This window comes from Alligator mississippiensis, chromosome 3 (assembly GCF_030867095.1).
Source record: "Alligator mississippiensis isolate rAllMis1 chromosome 3, rAllMis1, whole genome shotgun sequence".
NCBI classification, from domain to species: domain Eukaryota; kingdom Metazoa; phylum Chordata; order Crocodylia; family Alligatoridae; genus Alligator; species Alligator mississippiensis.
This window is the reverse complement of record NC_081826.1, coordinates 56,167,584-56,186,538: the sequence shown is the minus strand read 5'-3', so window position 1 is coordinate 56,186,538 and position 18,955 is coordinate 56,167,584. Positions and strand designations below refer to the sequence as shown.

Sequence of the window (18,955 nt, the reverse complement as noted above, 5' to 3'; positions counted from 1 at the left end):
ACTACAAATAAAATTTCTACTAATGAAACTAGAGAAACACACATTATAAGTTATTGGTTAATAAAGGAACTTACATATAATTTTTGCAATAATTTATTAATTTGTCAAATAGTTTATTTTAAGAATTGTTTTCCTCCAATTGGGTTATACCAAATTGTTTTTTGCAATCTGAATTCAGAGGTAGTATGTTATCCACCTATAGTAGAAAATACTGATTATGTTCCATAGCTTTAAAATGTTTTGCTTTTTTATGTTTATTATTTGTATATAATTGGTTGCTACAGGTTTTTGATTTTGGCATATTTTTTTAAATGTGGTTCATTTTATCACCTATTTTGCTTTGTTAAGCCTAATAGTTGACTTTCTTACTATGCCTATCTGAATACTAAAACCGTAATAAAAATAATTTTAATAGTCCTGTAAAGCAGACCACGTAAACCAAGAACATTTATTTTCATTGAAGGCACGTGCTAATTTTTTATTGAGAGATACATTAAACATTGATACATCCAACCTCTGATTGAACCTTCAGAGTTGTCACATATAGGGGCAGTTGAAGATTTATTACGCAATATAAAATTAGGCGTATACAGTAAACCTGATAGTAAATGACCTTTGCAGACTGGAGATTGCCACAGAGAATAGTTCTTTTTGTTGAACAATAGAAAAGACTGGAAGAACATATATCTAGACATTCAACAATGAGTTGAATGAGGTTGAAATTGGAAATCCAAAAATGAAAAATAATTTAAAATAAAATCTGAAGTTTATACTGCAAGAAAAACAGGTATTCTATAAATATTATTCTACTGATTTTGAAAAATCTCAAAATATAGGTGTCTCTGGCAACTTATATATATCAAAAGAGATATATGTTTTGCTAAGCTACAATATAATGGCTCGGACTAATTTAAATATTTCCAGACATATTAGAATAAGTTATGAAAGGCACTTATAAAAGCTGACTATAAAAAAGCTGTTTTGAGCACATTTAGTTTATAAATTAATGGAATATAATATGCTTTGGTCAAAATAAATATGTATTTAAATAGCAAGAAACTCTATAGAGTGGCAAAAAGGTTATACTTCATTGTACTGTACTTAGATCATTGCTTATTCTCCTATCTGTCTTTTCTGTTGATTTAAATACACAGCTGGAAGACCTAAAGACGATTGTTCAGCAGCACAGGCACTCTTCAGTGGACAATCAAAATGTACCTATCGCTGAAGAAGCCCACTGGCACGATGCCTTTGTGACTCTTAAATGTGATTTCACAGAACTTGAAAAGATTCACCTTGAAGCTTTACTACAGCTCAGCCACAGAGTGTATGTGACAAAAGATCGCAGCATAGGAATATCAAAAGCAACATCCAAGGTATTTTTCAAATGATACTGCATATTTAACTTAAATAAAACCTGATTTTATTTATTTTTAAACTGTGAGAAAATCCCTCTAAGTACAAAAAAGCAAATCTATACAAGTTGGAAAACATTATTTAAAAAAAATAAACTTTCCTACTTACTCCATCAAAAACACAAGCTTTATATCAACCAACACCATGTATTGAATGAAAAGACTGTGCATGGGTGGCTTTCATTTATACTTCCTCAAATTGTGCTGTCCTTGACATTAAGAGATCTTGCTTATTTAGTGTAAGGGGGAAAAGAAAATTAAAAAGAACATGGCAGCACATTGTAAGTGTATAACATTTATTCTTCTCTGTATGTAGAAGAAATAATTTTAGTTTCTTTTAAGGTATATAAGTTAAATTTATAGAAGCATATCTTTTAAACTGTCAATTTTTAAAATTAGCCTATTTAGTTAGAGACCAAAAATCTTGCCATTGAATGGTCTTTGGTCTCATGAAATGAACTGATGGTCTTCATTCTGTCACCAGTGGGCAATGTCTGTGTCAAAAAATCATCACACCGGTGACCATATTGATACCTATGTTGAGAGTCTCACTAAGACTAAAAAAGAACATGGCTGGATACATTCTTCACTGTTGAAACCTGCTAGCTCCCTGACAACCGTTTTGCTCAGGATAATTTCTGTTATCATAGTTAGTGGAGTTTACTAAGGGAGGGGAAGGGAGAATATTTTGGCCACAGCATGATGCACCAGCGAAACATGCTAGGTCAGGCCCTAAACAAAGGAATGAAGATTAGTCAGATTTTACACATAATGCAGTAATTATGAAGTGCAATATCCCTGAGTTCATAGCTTCATTGAAATTATTTTACACCAGCTGAAAAATTGATGCTAACGAATCTACTCTTTTGAAAAGTGTTCTTTTTATTTTGGTTACATTTTTCAAAACATGGTTGAAACACTTATGATCCAATGTTCTATGACTCCACTATCCAGGGCTCTCTGTTTGTAAAACTTTGTATTGTTCATTCCTCTGCTCCAGTTGGAACTAAGGCTATGACCTCCAGTGTGCCTAGTTCAGTCCAGACATTAAACCTAAACCACTGCAGGTCTGTAGAATATTAATTAGAAGATGCACATCATACTGCTGTATATATTTACATAACCCATGCACCTTCACCCCAGAATTGGCTCCAAAATAGGGGTGTATGTCTTAAGCAGGGAGGATGATTTATTATCCCAGAATAGAAGCACGGAGAAGCTTTAAAATGGCTGCTGTTTTTCCTTCTCTTCTTTCCAGCAACCAAGAGAAGAGGAGTCCAGCAGGGGCAGATCCAGGGGTTTGCAGTGCTATAGTGGCATTCCTTTTTGATTCCTGTTTCCCCCCAGGGTTTTAAAACCAACTGTCTGGCAGCAACAGTGGCATTTCTGTTTAGCCAATACTAAGGTTGTCAATTGACTTACTGGCTCATTGTAATCAACTTGATATCTACTAGTCCCTCTTCACCTCCACAGATGGTAACGGCCCTCTCTCCTTTTTAATGGCCTTGATGTTTCACAAGTCAGTCTGTCTTTTTTGGGCAGTTCTGCTATGTGTTTTTCACTCATGGTCTCTCTTCTCCTATTTCACAACCCTGCAGACTATTTTTAGTTCTTTTCAAAATCATAGTTCCACCCATGGAGCAGCAAAGAGCTGCTGACAGTTCACCTGTGGAAGGGTTAAAACTGTAGCTTTTGCATGAGTGGGAAAGAGAGGGTGAATGAGCTGAAAATTAGGCTCTGTTCCTTCTCTGTGTGGCCAAAACCATGACATTTTCCCCCTTCATTTTGCCTTCCTGAAAACAAGATGCAGGTCTTATTTTGGAGGCATGTGATATGTAAGAAAGTACAGTAAACATTACTACTAATTTTCCCTTACGTGTTGATTTAAGAGGTAGTAAGTGGGGGAAATCTTGAGTTACTGCTTTTGTGCCTTAGTAGCAAAGCTTCCTTGAAACCGCCTTTATAAGCATGGTCCTGACTGATATATAGGCTCATATGTTGTGCTGTTGACAAGCAACTGAGACTTCATTGTGGTAGGTCCTATGGTATGAAATTCTGTCTCATTTCATTTTTCACAACTTCCAATCCTTATATTATGTGGCTCTCTTTCCACTATACTTCAGTGAAACCAATGCAGCAGAGCAATGTGTAACTCCATGCACCAGAAGTGTGAAGCAAGGTGGCAGCCTGTTAATAGAATATATTAGCTCGGAGGGAGAATGGTTGCCTTCTTAAGAAGCAGAGCACAATCACAGTTCTGAGTTATCCCACTGTCTTTCTAAGTACTTTCTCCATTTACTTCTGGTTCTATTAATCCCACTTATTCCTTTCTCTTTTCCAGTCACCTCAACAGCAAAAAGTTCTAGGCATCTTTTCCTGTCCCCCGCTGACAAAAACAGTATGTCAGTATTAATTTCCTGGATCTTTGGAGCAGTGTCCTGATGGTATAGGTTAAGATCATCTTCACTTCCATTTCCTCCAGTAGGGGCTGTGCAAAGCTTTGGTCGGCGATTTGATTTGGAGGAGATTCAGCTTGATTTGGTGGCCAAATCTCCAAATCTGAATTGAATTGGGAGACCCATTAAAAGGTCCAAATCAAATCTGAAGCCTCTGAATCAATTCAGACAAGATTTAGAGAGATTTGGAGATTCGGATTGGCCAGGGAGAGGCAGGCATGGCCAGCGACTGCAGGTTCTCCCGTGGCTTCTCCAACTGTGCCTGCTTCTCCCCGGCTGGAGGGAGCCATGGGAAAAGCCCCCATGGCTGCCCCCACCTGGCCCATCCCCCACCTGGCTCCAGCCTAGTCCTGGCACTTAAAAAAAAAAAAAAAAAGGCAAAAAAAGCACCCTGTACTTACCAGCTGTAGCAGGGTCTGTGGGGCCTCCTGGCAGAGCCCCCCCCATGCATCCCCTGCTCCCTGATAGCCCCCCGCACCTGCCTGGCCCCACCCCAATGGCCCCCCTGCCTGGCCCCACCTCACTGCCTCATGCTGCACTGGTGGGGGCTCTGCCACAAGCCCTCAGAGACCCTTATCCCCACTGCCGGAGCTGGTGAGTGCAGGGCTTTTTTATTTTTTATTTTTTTAATTGCTGAGATGCTGGGGCTGGGTGGGGCAGCCATAGGGGCCAGGGTGGGTAGCAGGGGGGGGATTGGAGAGCAGGTCTGTGCGAGGGGGCTCTGCCACGTGGCTTCAGAGCCCTCATAGCTGCTGCTACTGCTGGTGAGTGCAGATTTTTTTGTTTGCTTGGTTGGGTTTTTTTATTCCTGGACTGCTGGGGCTGGGCAGTGGGGGCGATCAGGGAGCAGTGTCTGCACAGGGGGGCTCTGCCAGGAGGTCCCAGAGCCCACACAGCCCCTCCTGTAGCCAGTGAATCCGGGGCTTTTTTGGGTTTTTTTAAAAGTGTTGGGACTAGGCTGGGGCCGGGTGGGGGATGGGGCCAGGCAAGGCAACCATGGTGCACAGGAGAGGGAGGCACAACTGGAGGAGCCGCCCAGCTGTACCTGCCTCTTCCCAGCCGATCCAAATCTCTGGATCAGTGCTGAATCAGCGCTGAATTCCGATTCTGATTTGGCTGAATTGAACGGAGACAGTGATTCGAATCACTGAGCAGAATCACTGTTCTCTGAATCAGCCAAATCCGAATCCAAATCGAATACTCTATTCACACAGAGCTAGTATCAAGTATTAATCAGATAAAGCTCCACTCTAGTTAGAATCTTGACTTTCCTATTTCTAGGAGGCTTACCTTAGAAAGAAGGGCAATGCAATAGTGTTCCTAGCTGTAAGTGACCGCAGTAGTCTCTGAGACCAGTAAGGGAAGCCTTCATCCTCCCACTGCTTCAGAGATTTTTAACCATTCACTGTCGAGGGAATTATTTACCTCCAGCCAAACAGCAGAACTACCTCAGTGCAGATCGCTTGAACCAGGAACTCTAAGTACAGATGGATTCTCATGGGACTGGAATGAAGCTTTTGCTTTATATTCTGCTCTTAATCTTTAATTTGTAGGGTCCTGGGAGAAAGGGTTTAATAGGATGCATAGTAGCTTTCCTGTCTTTCAGGCACCTTGTCATCTTTGATTTAGAACCTAGCTCTGGGGTGTATCACTGGAGATGCTTTATAAGACCTGGATCTCCTGTCATAGATATGATGCCAGTCTCTAGTCTGAAACATCTTGCACCGGCAACATGAATAGTGAATGGTACAAACTTGTGAGCAAAGTTGTTTCTCCTGCCTTCAGTTGCTTTCCTTGCCTGTTCCTGTATTTGTGGTTCTCACTGGAGTTTTGTAATGTGTTTCTGTCTCCTTGAACATGTTTTTGCTCTTTGCTGGTTGGTTTCAATAAGGATATTTAAATAACTCTCTAGAGTTGTTTCAGGTATTCACAGTTCCTGGACAGGTAAGGCAGCTGGCTTTTTCTAAGAGACAGATTCTGTTCTACATGTTAGGCACATAGGGACTTAGGGGCCTAAGTGGAATTCTGTTCCATCCTGATCAAGTCTGTGAAAAACGGTTAATGCAAAAAAATAGTGGGTCCTTCTCCTCCTTGTTGTACGTATTTAAAATCAGTTTTAAGGTAAGATGTCTATATGTTATGAAATAGATGCATTAATGGACTTCCATAGACTTGAAGAACGTGAAGTCCTTTTAGATGCCTAAGAAATGGAACCAGAATCTGCCTCTAAGTTTCTGAAAGTTTCTTAGTTCCTTCCTTTTGTGGAACGAAAGACATTTTTACATTTTCCATGTTTCATGTTCAAGTGTTTTTTCTCTCTGGATAACATCTTAATTATGGTCAGGATAGCTTGCTGAGAGGAGAAAAACGAACTCAATAATTATTCTTCCTTATGTTTTGATCTTATTTTCTTTCAGAAACAGAATGGTCCTTTGTCTTTTATATCAGTAATTCCAGAAACTGATAGTATTTCTTGTTAATACACATACTGTATTGTTTTACCTATGTTATATCACACACATTTTTGCGGGAGAAGAAGCTTCTCTCCCTCAATTGCAAAAGAATTCTGGTTTTATATATCTTGTATGCTTTTAACAAAGGCCCTGTTTATTAGCTAAAGAATCAATCTGGGAGAGGAAGTTGTGGACCCTTAGCTGGGCCTTGTCTGTAATGTTTAATTACTATGTCCACAATCCCAAACTTTTTTACAGTCCCAGAATTCTCCATTCATAATACCTCATTATGCAACATTCTTCATTCACCAAGATCAGTATGTCATGATAACATTTGAAATTGCTTCCAACATCAAACTTCTGCTATCATTATGTTTAAATTCACATAATCAGGTTTATAACATGAACTGAGATGCAGCTTTTATTTTTGAGTGGTTAATGTCACTACATAATATAACTGTAGGCTATGATCATCTATGTGTAGCCATCAGTTTAAAAATTGGTTATCCTACAACATCTTTCTATAACAACCTAGTTACAACATTTGGACCTGTTTCAGTAGAAGAAATTCTAACTGCTAACTTTTTGAGTTTAAAAGCTCCAACATAAATAGTAACTACATACTTAATCATTATGTATGCTCAAACTATGGTTGTAAAAAATGAAACATATTCAGAAGCAGTACCGAATATTCCAAAACACAACTAGCATTTCCCATGTCAGACCAATTTTGTTGTTTTTCAAGTCCTCCATATTTCTGAAATGATAGCACGCTGCATGCAAGATAGTTCCAGCATGGTGTGAATAGACTCCTCACTTACCCAGTGTATGCAAAAAAGGACATACATGCAAAGAGAGCAAGCAAGCTAATTTCATATCGTTGATGACAGTGTAACTGCTGAGCAGCACAACAAGCTAGAGCAACAAGTCAATTATATGTTGTCATTGCGAACGTATGAAAATACCTTTTTAATTCTCTCTCATCTTCCCAGCACCATGTTGTTATTTACAGCACCAAAGATTCACTCTATAATTCAGTGTGTCACTGCAGGGAATTTGTGGGAAGAAAGGGTTCTGAAGGAAGAGACACATACTGTAGGTTGGCATTCTTCTGAATATAGCTCCTAGTTGAACAGTATGACATTGGCCTTTTTCCACTTCACAGAGAAGTCATTTCCTTGTAATTATTTTTAAGTCAGCATATTGCATTTTAAATAATTTTTAGCAAGTTTTACATGCTGTTAGTGAGAACTAGTGTTTTGAATGTGGTTTGTTTGTCATCAGGAAAAAAAAAATCAAGTGACACCCAGAAATAAGTTAAGCTGATGATTAGCAAAGTATAATTTATATTAAATAGTTACAAGTGAAACTTGTAGGCTGATACTGGCTAGGCAATTCAAGGCTTTTAAACTTCAAATGAACAGTTAGAATATGACCCAGGCAGGCTGTAACTGAAAGTTGCTACCATCTGACAGCTCTCAGTGGCCTGTGTGAAATGTTGTTGATCTTAGTCCAGTTTCTAGTGCATAGTCAGTGATCCCCATAAGCCCAGACTGAATCATATTTGCCAAAGAATGCAGGGAAAAATTGTACTGCCACTCTGTGTTGGCCCAGTCTATGATTAAGCAAAAGGTTTGTATTGTTTTACTGGGTCTCAGGCACTTTCAGAAGCATTAATTCACTTTCACATACATACTGTTAGACTGTTTCTGTTGTAATGAATCTGTAGCCAAACGTAATGATTCTTGTTGTATTTGATTATTTTTATCAGCTTTTTGAATCTGTACGTTTTAAAATTCCCCACATTCTTTCACTTGATTTTTATTTCCTATTACACTTGTACGCACACAGAGGTGGAACAGGAAATGGGATGATACAACTAGATTTGGGAAGGCATAGTTTGAAACAAGGACTGGTGAACATTTACCTATTTTTTACTATAATAAACTTTTCTATTTTGAAACAGCGTAGTGGTGCAAATTTTTAATAAAAAATAACCTCCTATGTTTTTTTGGCTATAGGAAAAAAGTACTGTCTCTGTTATGATGACCAGACAAGGTTTTTAAGATTTACTTACTATAGGAAGTCTTGAAGTATTTTTGTGAGTTTTAACTATTTTATGTAAACCATTCCTTATCATCAAAGGGTTATCTTTTGACATTGCACTGGGATAGAACTATACAGTAAATAATGAATTGTGGGATGCAGCCAGGCTTGCAGAAAATAACTATTTGAGGGATGGTGCATGAACAGAAAGCTGTAATTTTGACAGGTGGCAAGGTGTCGTGTCACCAAGCCCTTCTAAAGCCTCATATCTCATACCTATTGATTAATGGCTCTAATTAAGGAATGAAATCAAGCATGTGAAGACAGGGGATCGCTTTAGGTCCTTGTTTGGTAGTTTTCTCTTCCTGGCACACAACTCATCCATCTAAATATCACTGCTCTTTCATTTATTACAGTTGGATGATACCAAAAAGGAACTAGAGGGGGTATGTGCTGATCTTGTCATGGTCATGCAGGAGCTTGATTTGGCAAGAGCTGAGGTAAGAATGTGCTGGAACATCATCAGAATGATTACTGCATTATCAATTTACTTGTCCCCCTTGTGACAGTGGACAGTAATTAGTGAATACTTTATGTAAGTACTTCCCAGTGTAGAATAACAGTGTTATCTGGAATTCAATGTGTTATAACATTGTCAATCTTGACTCATTCTGAATTAAGCAGAATTATACCAGTATAACTAAGATCAGAAGGTGGTGCATGATGATTAAATTCCTTATCACCCCCACTGCCAAACAACCCTCCCCCACCAAAAAAACCCAAAGACACATTCCAACTGATCTTGTTTAAATTCAGAACTCTTCAGTTTTAATTTTTTTATTTTAAAGAAAGCCAACCATTTAAATAGAACTGGTAAACCTGTAGATTTACTGAAGGAGAAGAAGAGATGAAACAAGAGAATTTTGTTAGTAAGTCTAGCAAATCAGGTTATATTTATGAATCGTGCATATCTGCTTTGCTGCAAGTATGCTTGTACACACTCTGCTTACTAACAAGACCAAAAGTCTGACATTTTGCTATACAGAAAACATGTCCCCAGGGTGGGGCAGAAGCCTGCTACTTTTGCCCTGTATTGTGATGTTTAGGCTTTGAATTTTTGGCACTCGCTAGTTGGCTAGTTGGAGAGAGCCACCAGCTGGAATCTGCAGTATACATGAGACATTGTATTCTATTTTACCTAAAATTTGTGACCAAATAAAAGCTTGAAAGGATTATAGATGAAACAAAATTATTTCTAGTGTACTAAATGTTTTAAGCAAAGTAATTGTTAAATGAGAATCAAACAATGCTATTTTTCCATCATCTGTACAGGTATTACATAGCCTAAAATAAGCACTTTTCAGTTCTAGTAAAAATATCCACTAATATAGTATAACTGATAGAAAATGCACCAGTTGCAAAATGCATTCAGCTGAGTCTTTATAGTACACAATACATGATTTATAAATCAGCCATCATTTGGAGACCCTTTTCATATATAGGCACAGGAAAATAAGAGAAAATTATGATTTAGGTAGGCCCGATTCTGCATCCTACTTAAGTGAAAGGGGCTACTTCTATTTTGAGGGATGTAAGACACTGCTTATAGAATTTAAAAAAAATGAAGTGGTTGATATCTATGTTAATAAAAATACCCCAAATATATTATTAGTCAGGTGGGCTTACGTACAGATTTTAATTTGTACAACATAGAATTTGAATAATGTTTTTTGCTGTTCTACAACTAGAAACAATTTGGTTTGTACATATATAATAGATTATGATGTGTACATATCTATAATTTTATACATGGTATTATTATATGAGTATATAGTTGTATAAATTGTAGAAATCAAGGTTCCTAATGAAACTGTTCCCAGTGGCTTTATAGTTACTAAATGTTTTTAGCTTAGGAAGTAATTTTTAAAATTATTTTTGCATTCCATTGGCGTGACCCACGTGTATGTTATTCTTTGATTTTACAAATAGAAAACTATCTAAAAGGTACTTTTTGATACCTCTCAAAGAATATCTACTGTAATGGTTATATATGATAGGAATGTTTTGATTCAGGTTTCACTGTAACAGTGTTCTGTACAGCATATTTTTGTCATCTTGGGAAATATGTTATGCTAAGGAACTTAAAAATAGTTTCTTTCCCTTCATTTGTTCTGTTAGCTTTTCTATAATGCTTTTTTATAAATTAATTTTACAGATTACCTCATCTTTTTTATTTATATTTTAAGAGCCCTTCTTTTAAGATTAGCAATAGCGATAAAATCATTGCTTACTGAAGCAAGCAGACTTTGAATCCAGCTATGCACATTAGAAAGATGTTACACACTGCATACTTTTAATAATGATCATTTAGAAGATAATTTTAGCATCCACACAAGGGAAAAATGGATTTTTGATGAGTTCTTATATGACCATATGTGGTATTAGTCAGTGTGAGGTATTGCTAGCGAGCTCATTGCTTTCAAAAATCAAAGTTAAATGGTTCATCTATCATCAGAATTTGTGTCTGGGCGACTTGTCTGAACATCAGTATGATTTATGGTTTGAATTGGAGGAGTCAACCATGCATGTTTCTTAGTTTATCGTTTTATGCTGTCTTCAATTAAATGTCTATAAACACAGTGATGGCTTTATGACATTGTCCATCAATAAAGACTATCAGATTTTGCATGAGAATATGTAATTTTCAAAAAATAATGACCTTTTGACTTCTATGTGCCCTGTTGTACATATGATATATATGGCATGTTTAGACTTCAGTTTTTATCCCAGCTGCCTTTGATTTTAATCATATAGGATAATTAAGACAGTGAACATATTTCATTTAACATAATTCAGATAGACTGTGCAAGATTTTTTTCTATGACACTATCAAATAAATAAATACATTTTGTAGTAATGGTAAGATATGATAGGTAAACATCTCTAAAAATATTCAGACAATATCGTGCTTTAATAATAATATAAATTAATAGAAAAGGATATCAGAACACTTCATTGCATATTGATTCAGTATTTGATTATTTTACCATATCAAGCCTTTGCTAAGGAAAAATAATGCATACATTAAAATTAAATCATTCTGCAAAATGGATGAATACTAAAAAAAATAGGCTTTCATTTTCTTCTGAGACATTGAATAATGATACTTTCACTCTTCATATTTATGAATTATGGTATAGTATTCACAGTGGCAGCATATGGAGGTTGAATCATTTTCTCTGCAGCTGTGCCCTGATATTGCTGTCGACAGCTATGCATTGTAAAAAAAAAAAAAAAAAAAAATAAAAAAAAAAAATTAGTGTTTTAGTTCTTAAGGCTATATTGAATATCTTTTCAATATGTTTTTACAAGAAAAGTTTACATTATGTGAAGTTTTTCATATACCACATAACCTGAAGGTTGTTAAAGTATCAGCCAGCTGAAATATAGTTAAGATAGCCTAAGTTCAATCTGTACTGAAAGAGTAAATATTCATTATATATTAGTTTTGTATTCCATATCTGGCTAAATCAGACATACCCATGCTCCCATCCTCCTCCTCCTGCATATTCAGGCAGGTGGAACACATGTGACATGACTGTATATATGTTAAGAGTATGTTCCACATCTGCTGATGAAAACCACATTACCATAGTGTATGTTCATTCCAGCTTGCCTAATATTCTTCTGAGTCAGTGTGGAGGCGCCTGTTATAAATTTTCTTTCCCATGAGGCCATGAACTGAATCTACTTTGCACTTGATGCGTTCTCACAAGTTACAAGCTGGCAGACACCAGATGGTGCTACGGAGACTCCTGTCAGGAACCTGCACGTGTGCACAAACTTTAAATTAAACTGAAGATTGGGAGATTTAACTGGTGAACAGTTGTCTGCCAGATACTTTAAAGATCATAAATTTCTCGAGAAGTTTCCTTTTATTGTGGAGAGCTAGCCTTGATGATACTTTGAGATTGTTGTATCCTTTCAAACATGGCTAAATAAATTCATGTTCAATTTATTGCATTATTCCTGTGAGAAGGAGGAGCTTAACTAAAAATATCTAATTTGCGTCAAAGCTGGGCATGAGCTGATGTTGTTTTTCCTCTCACTTCTCTGTCTTAATCTGTATCTACAGTTATTTGATTATATAGTTGGGTGGGCTAATATTTGGTTCATTGTATTCTTACGTTGCTATTGACTCTTCACATTGCACGTATATTCACCATAACAATAACAGTACAGGTAAGTATAATAATTGTTCTTTAAAGTATCCTTATAAAGGTGTATGTCTATGTTCTTTATTGATATGAAAATGAAGGAACTGGTACTTGTTTGTCCAAGAAACTTATTCACTCTAAATGAGTGGGTGTGTGGTATTTTCCCAGTCTACTCTAGATGTACCCCACTCTTGAGTATGGATTTTTTTTCCCTGAAGTGAGTAAAATTTTCAGAGGCCTAGATTAAATGTACATTACTTGCAGTCCAACCTCTGCACTTCAGCCTCCTTTCTAACATTCCAATTCAGTCATTTTTAGACAACAGTCAGCAATGTATTCTCTCAAAATGAGTGTATCCTGGTGGACCAGCATCTCCCCTAGATTCTGTACAATATAACTAAGCTAGCTGAATTTGCTTTCCAGAGAAAAATAAGATGCCAGATCAGGCTGTTCGTACAGTATTACTGAGATTGTATATCTTATTTTGGGTGAGTTTTTGAAGGTACAGAAAACATTTCATTCTGATATACTGCTTTCTAAGAAAAAACATATTTTAGCAGAGTATACAATCAAGTATGTGTATGTAACATTCCATAAGAGGGTTTTCTGGTTGAGATTGGTGGAAGTAATAATATTCCAGAATGCAGAAATGGGTTCACCAATGGTAAAACAGCATTTATCTCATGCTTCTAAACTACCAGAATGTGGGCCTTCATTTGGAAGGATACAGGAAACATTTGCTAAGCACAGGACAGAGTGCCTTTAAGGAGACATGGAAGCAAAAATTCAGAAGATTAAGGGAACTCCCTTTTGTCTGTTCATTAACCCACTTTCTCTCTGCCATGGATATTATGTGACTAATTTTATGAGAGCAAGCAAATATCAACTAAGCCCATACTGTGGCTGCTAGTTGTAAAGGTCACAACAAGATTTGTCATAGCCATATGACACTTCCAATGAGGTGACCTAAGTGGGTCTAGAGACTCCAGGTGACACAAGCTAGAGAGATGTGCTTATGCCACATACTGATGGCAAAAGGACCTCAGAGCTGCTTTGGTTTGCTGGAAGCTCATGGATAGTCTCTAATTAAATTGGACCACAAGTACAAATGAACACAATATCGATGGCACTTGGAGTGCATATAAATGTTCTGGAGATGACAGTAATTATTCATAAAGTATAGATTGTGGGTATTCATCAACATGTGGTCCTGATTTAAACAGACATTCAAGTAACTATGTTTTACATTTACAACAGGAAGAACCATAGGATTGCCCTCTGTGTAGAGAATCTTTGTAAGTGTGACAGCCAGCAATGTTCAAGAAGATATCCTACATTAGCACTATTAAGGCCTCAGGATTTGCTATTAAAAAATGAGGTCGCTCTTTGAGTATAGAAGAAATCTACTTTATATTCTGCTAAATATAAAGTAGATTTTAAATAATGCCTATAGTACCTGACAAGAAAGGAGAATGCAACTCAAATGAAATTGGTTGGCAGTGATCAAGGAGTGATGCAATGCTTTTAAAAAAACAAAACAGCAAAATAAAAGGACTGAGAAAAAACATTCTACCAAGCAACATTTTATCACTAATCAATACAAAGAAGTCCTTGTTTGTTTTTCTGACATTACCTTTAAAGCAACTGATCTTGGATTCATTCACAATAAGGACAGAACATTGGTGTCCATTGTAGTCCATTACTGGCCCAAATAGTTATTGTTATTAATACTGCTGTAAGTAATTGTGATTAATTATGAGAGGTTGGAAACCGCATTATAGTATTTGTAATTTGGAAAATTACAATAGACAAACACTCTGCAAGGGGGAGTTTAGCATGCAGAATATGGGGCTGAATCACAATTTCAGTGAATGGACTTGACTTTTCTGCCAGATTCATCTGTTTTTAAAAATGGCAGAAAACTAACAAACTTTAGACACCAAAATAGTAGAGGGAGATATTGTCTTGTAGGGGTATCAATATGAGAACCAGAGAAGCTGGTTTTCATATTGAAAGAGTACATTATCCAAAGATAACAAAATTGATATCTCTCTTGGATTGGGCTTTCAGGTGCTATCAAACTGCAGACAGTACATAATGTAATAAATTCTTGTAACAGTGATTTTAAAAAAGAATGTAAAGTAAAATGAATGAGCCAGATATTAAGCCACTTCAGAGTGTGCATTATTCAGTTATTGACACAATGTTAATCAGTTGTGGGCATGACTCAAATTTGAAGTCGCCAATATGGCAACTGATGTGCACTGTGTTCTCTCTCATTACTTTATTGTTGAAATGTTCAAAAGTTTGTGCTTCTTGTCATTTTAACATTGACTTTCCAACTTTTGTTTCTAAGAGCCAGGGTGATAACCTTGAATTAAATTTAAATAAATGATAAATACATTTAACCTGCAGGGTAAAATAATGTTGATTTACTGAATTTTGAAAGAGAATAGGGACAGTGAATATATTTTCCTGAGAAATTATATGCAAGAAGACTGTTACATTGTGTTAATTTTACAACTGGTAATCATAAATATATTTCATCTATGGCCAAAATATGTTAACTTATGGTTTCTATAAGAAATGGTGACTTTCCAACCCACTTTAAAAAGGGGAAGAATGAAATAAATAAAAAATTCATAAACTTAGTTCTGGACTGTCATCTAAAAATTAAGGACAGATAAATGATTATCCATGATAGTTCAGAAGAGAAAGCAATGATATGAAGGGCAAACAGGACTAAAAACTCAAAAGTTCGTCCATTTATGTGGTTTGTCTTGTGTATCTTCCACTACAATAAGTTTCTTATCTGAAATATTACAGCCTCACCTACTAAAAACAATTAGCCAAAGAACTTTCAAGGCTGGCAGAAGTATACAAGTCCCACATACTTGCACCTCCACTTCTTTTGCTTTCTTGTCATGATAGCATAGCATGAGGAGCTGAGGATATACCTAAATCCTCAGCTCCAAATTTTTTCTATAGTAAATTTTTCTTCTAACCCCAGAATGCAAAATAGAAGAGAAAGAAAAAGAAGGAATCCAAATAAAGGGGCTTAACAAATATAGACCATGAGAATTTTACTCTGGAGCAAAATTACACAGGTCAGAGGTAGACGCACATCCAGCTCTCCAGAAAGATCTGTCTACAGAAGGAACTAGTACCAGCATCTTTGCCCCTAGGAAGGGAGGAGGCAGCCTATTTTTGTTGAGCAAACCAGTACCTTGAGATAAAATTGACAAGAACAGTGGGTACACAGCCCACACTGATGTAACCTATACTAATTACATTTTGAGGAGTAACTTTGCCCACAGTGGGTGCGTACAGACAAGTGCATATGTAGCCTCTCAAAGGCTTTTTGAGGCACTGTAGAATGCATGCAGTGCACATCAAAAGGTTCTCTGCGCTGCATATTTGCATTACAGAGGCAAAATTAGATACTGGGATATCCCAGGATCTAAAAGCTAGGGTTTTTTAAAAAGCAGCATGGTACATGTGGCAGTAGCGTGCACCACCCAAAAGCAGAGATAGGCTAGCCAGAGCCAAGATCTAGCTGCTGGCCAAGCCCATGCACCTGTATAGCTGCCACAGCAGCCCTGGAAGGCCACCAGGACTCCATGTAAGGCTTCTGGGGCCAGCCCAGGTGCTGACCCCAGCCTCCCCTACCCAATCTAGGGCAATTTTCTCTATGCCAGAGTTTACATGGAGGAACTTTTCCTGGGGACAGTTAACAGCGGCACAACTATGTGCTGCTGCTCTTTGTTCCTGTGAAAACACATACACATCCTTCTGGGTGTGTCCAGATGAGCCTGCATGTGAGTCTTGCAGCATCTCAAAATGCTTTGAGATGCTGCAAGAGGCACATATGGGAATGAGAAAATGATCCCCGTGCTGCACTTTTGACCCCTGGATATTCAGGGTCAAAAAAAAAACACAGCAGAAAAAAGCAGGGCAGAGCATGGTCCTGGATCATGTCTTGAGGCACCCAGAAGCTGGGTCCTCCACAGTCACTCCGGTAACAGCCAGAGCATCTGTATGGCTGGCTCTCACCCTTGTGCTTGAAGCATGCTGCCTGCCCATGCAGGGCAGGCAGCATGCCAGCTGCAGAGAGCTGGACCTGCACTCCAGTGCTAATAAGTAAGGAGTAGGGGGGAGGGGACCATGGGGGGTACCACCACTGGCCCCACCTGCTCCCCCAGCCCTCCAATCAGTGCCCCACCCAGCCCCAGCCCCTGCCTGCCCCATAAGCCCCCCCCAATCACTGCCCTGTGTGGCCCCATTCACCGCCTGCCTGGCCCCATCCCCTGCCTGCCCCCCGAGCACCATATCGCTTCCCCGCCTGCCCCCAAGCCCCGCTATCACTGCCCTGCCTGGTTCCATCCCTCACCTGCCCCCAAGTTCCCTCCCATCACTGCCCCAATTGCTGCTTCTCTGGGCCTCAGCACCCCGGCAATTAAAAAAAAACAACCCCCCCCACACTCACTGGCAGTAGCAGCTGCCATCAGGGTTACTGGGCCATGCCCTGCACAGTGCAGGGTTGGGTGACAGCTGCAGCAGCTTCAGCCCAGGCCCTGCTGCCAGAGCAACTGTGGAGGATCCAGATTCTGTTTGCCTCAGGGCACAATCTGGGACCCTGCTGCCCTGTGCCATGCATGGGGGGGGGTGCTCCCCCACAGCCACTGCTACTGCTGGTGAGTAGAGGCTTTTGTTTTGTTTTGTTTTGTTTTTAAATGCTGGGCAGGCCAGCCATTGGGGGGTCTGGGGTAACAGGTGGGGGGTGGGGCCAGGTGGGGCAGCCATTGGAGGGCTGCAGGAGCCAGCAGGGGATGGGGCCAAGTGGGACAGCAGTCCAGGGGGCTGGGGGAGCAAGCGGGGGTGGGGCAGGTGGGCCCTTGCAGGGTGGTATACCCTGCAGGGGCCATTTCATAGATTTCATAGACATTAGGGCTGGAAGGGACCTCGGAAGATCATCGAGTCCAGCCCCCCTCCCAAAGGGCAGGAAGTCAGCTGGGGTCATAGGATCCCAGCAAGATAAGCATCTAGTTTCATCTTGAAGGTGTTCAATGAAGGCGCTTGAACGACCTCCAGTGGCAGGCTGTTCCAGACCTTGGGGGCTCGGACAGTAAAGAAATTCTTCCTTATGTCCAGCCTGAAATGATCTAGTAGTAGTTTGTGACCATTCGACCTCGTCATCCCTTGGGGCGCTCTGGTGAACAAACGTTCCCCCAGATACTGGTGGTCACCCCTGATAAACTTGTAGGTGGCCATCAGATCACCCCTGAGCCTGCGCTTTTCCAGGCTAAAGAGCCCCAGGGCTCTCAGCCTGTCATCGTAGGGTCTGCTTCCCTGACCTCTGATCATGCGCGTGGCTCTTCTCTGGACTCTCTCAAGCTTCTCCACATCCTTTTTGAATTGTGGAGCCCAAAACTGGACGCAGTACTCCAGCTGCGGCCTCCATTTGGCCCCTGTTGGGGGGGCTGTAGCCCCTGTGGGGGGGGGGTACTGTGGTTAACTAATTGACTCTGTGGCAAGATAGTACTGCCAGGGACAGAACTATTTTATGACAGAGTAATTTACTCTGCTAAAATTCACATGTAAATTCTTACTACGGGCATAAATTGCTCCCAGTTAGCTTAGTTAGCTAGGAGCCTGCTCCACAGTGGGTCATATTGCTGCTGTTCCCTGCACACATGTAGGCACTGTGCCTGGGAGCAGTTTACTGTAGTTTAAACTTCTCCAGAGTTTCTTGGGTCACCTTAATTGTACATGTAGATACACCCATGTGGAGTGACTTGCTCTAATGCATTACGTGTTCATTCCATTTTACTTGAGAGCATAATCAGATTGTTTGGGAGTAAAAACATTGTCTGCAATTTTATAGTTCAGGGCTGTTCAATTCAGGGCCCGTGGGCTGCATAAGGTCCACAAGGAATTAATTTGCAGGGCCTGAGCTCCCACCCATTTCCCATGCCCCACTGCTTTTGGCTGCAGCAGCAGCTGGAGTCTCTGGGTTCCATCTCTCTCCTCCAGCTTCCACTTCCTTTCCTTACCTTGGCGGTTCGAGCATTACAGCTACAGGGCTGGGGGAGCCCTGAGATACATATGTGGCATGGTGCAGTAGGGAATCCTGCAGGCTGGGGGATGATAGTAAAGTTGGGTCTCCACACTGCAGTGCAGGGGGCAGTAGCTTGCACTAGTGCAGCCTGCTGGTTGTGTGGCCTCCACTGGTCTGTATAACCCCCAGCCACGCAGAAGTTGGACAGCCCTGCTATAGTTAAAATAATCTCCATTTAGACAATTCCTCCATTTTTAATACAAGGCCACCTTTATATACTTTATGTTCCCGGCACAAAATGATAGTACAT

At 39.4% G+C, this 18,955-nt stretch overlaps 1 protein-coding gene across 1 annotated transcript in view; it reads left to right on the top strand.

Annotated features, from left to right (window-relative positions):
- LOC109285946 (uncharacterized) overlaps positions 1-18,955 on the top strand; it is a 156,290-nt gene that overhangs the window by 54,864 nt on the left and 82,471 nt on the right. Inside the window, exons 5-6 of the mRNA XM_059723474.1 lie at positions 1,155-1,376; positions 8,787-8,870. Coding sequence (XP_059579457.1) covers positions 1,155-1,376; positions 8,787-8,870 — 306 coding nt within the window. The remainder of the gene's footprint in view (positions 1-1,154; positions 1,377-8,786; positions 8,871-18,955) is intronic.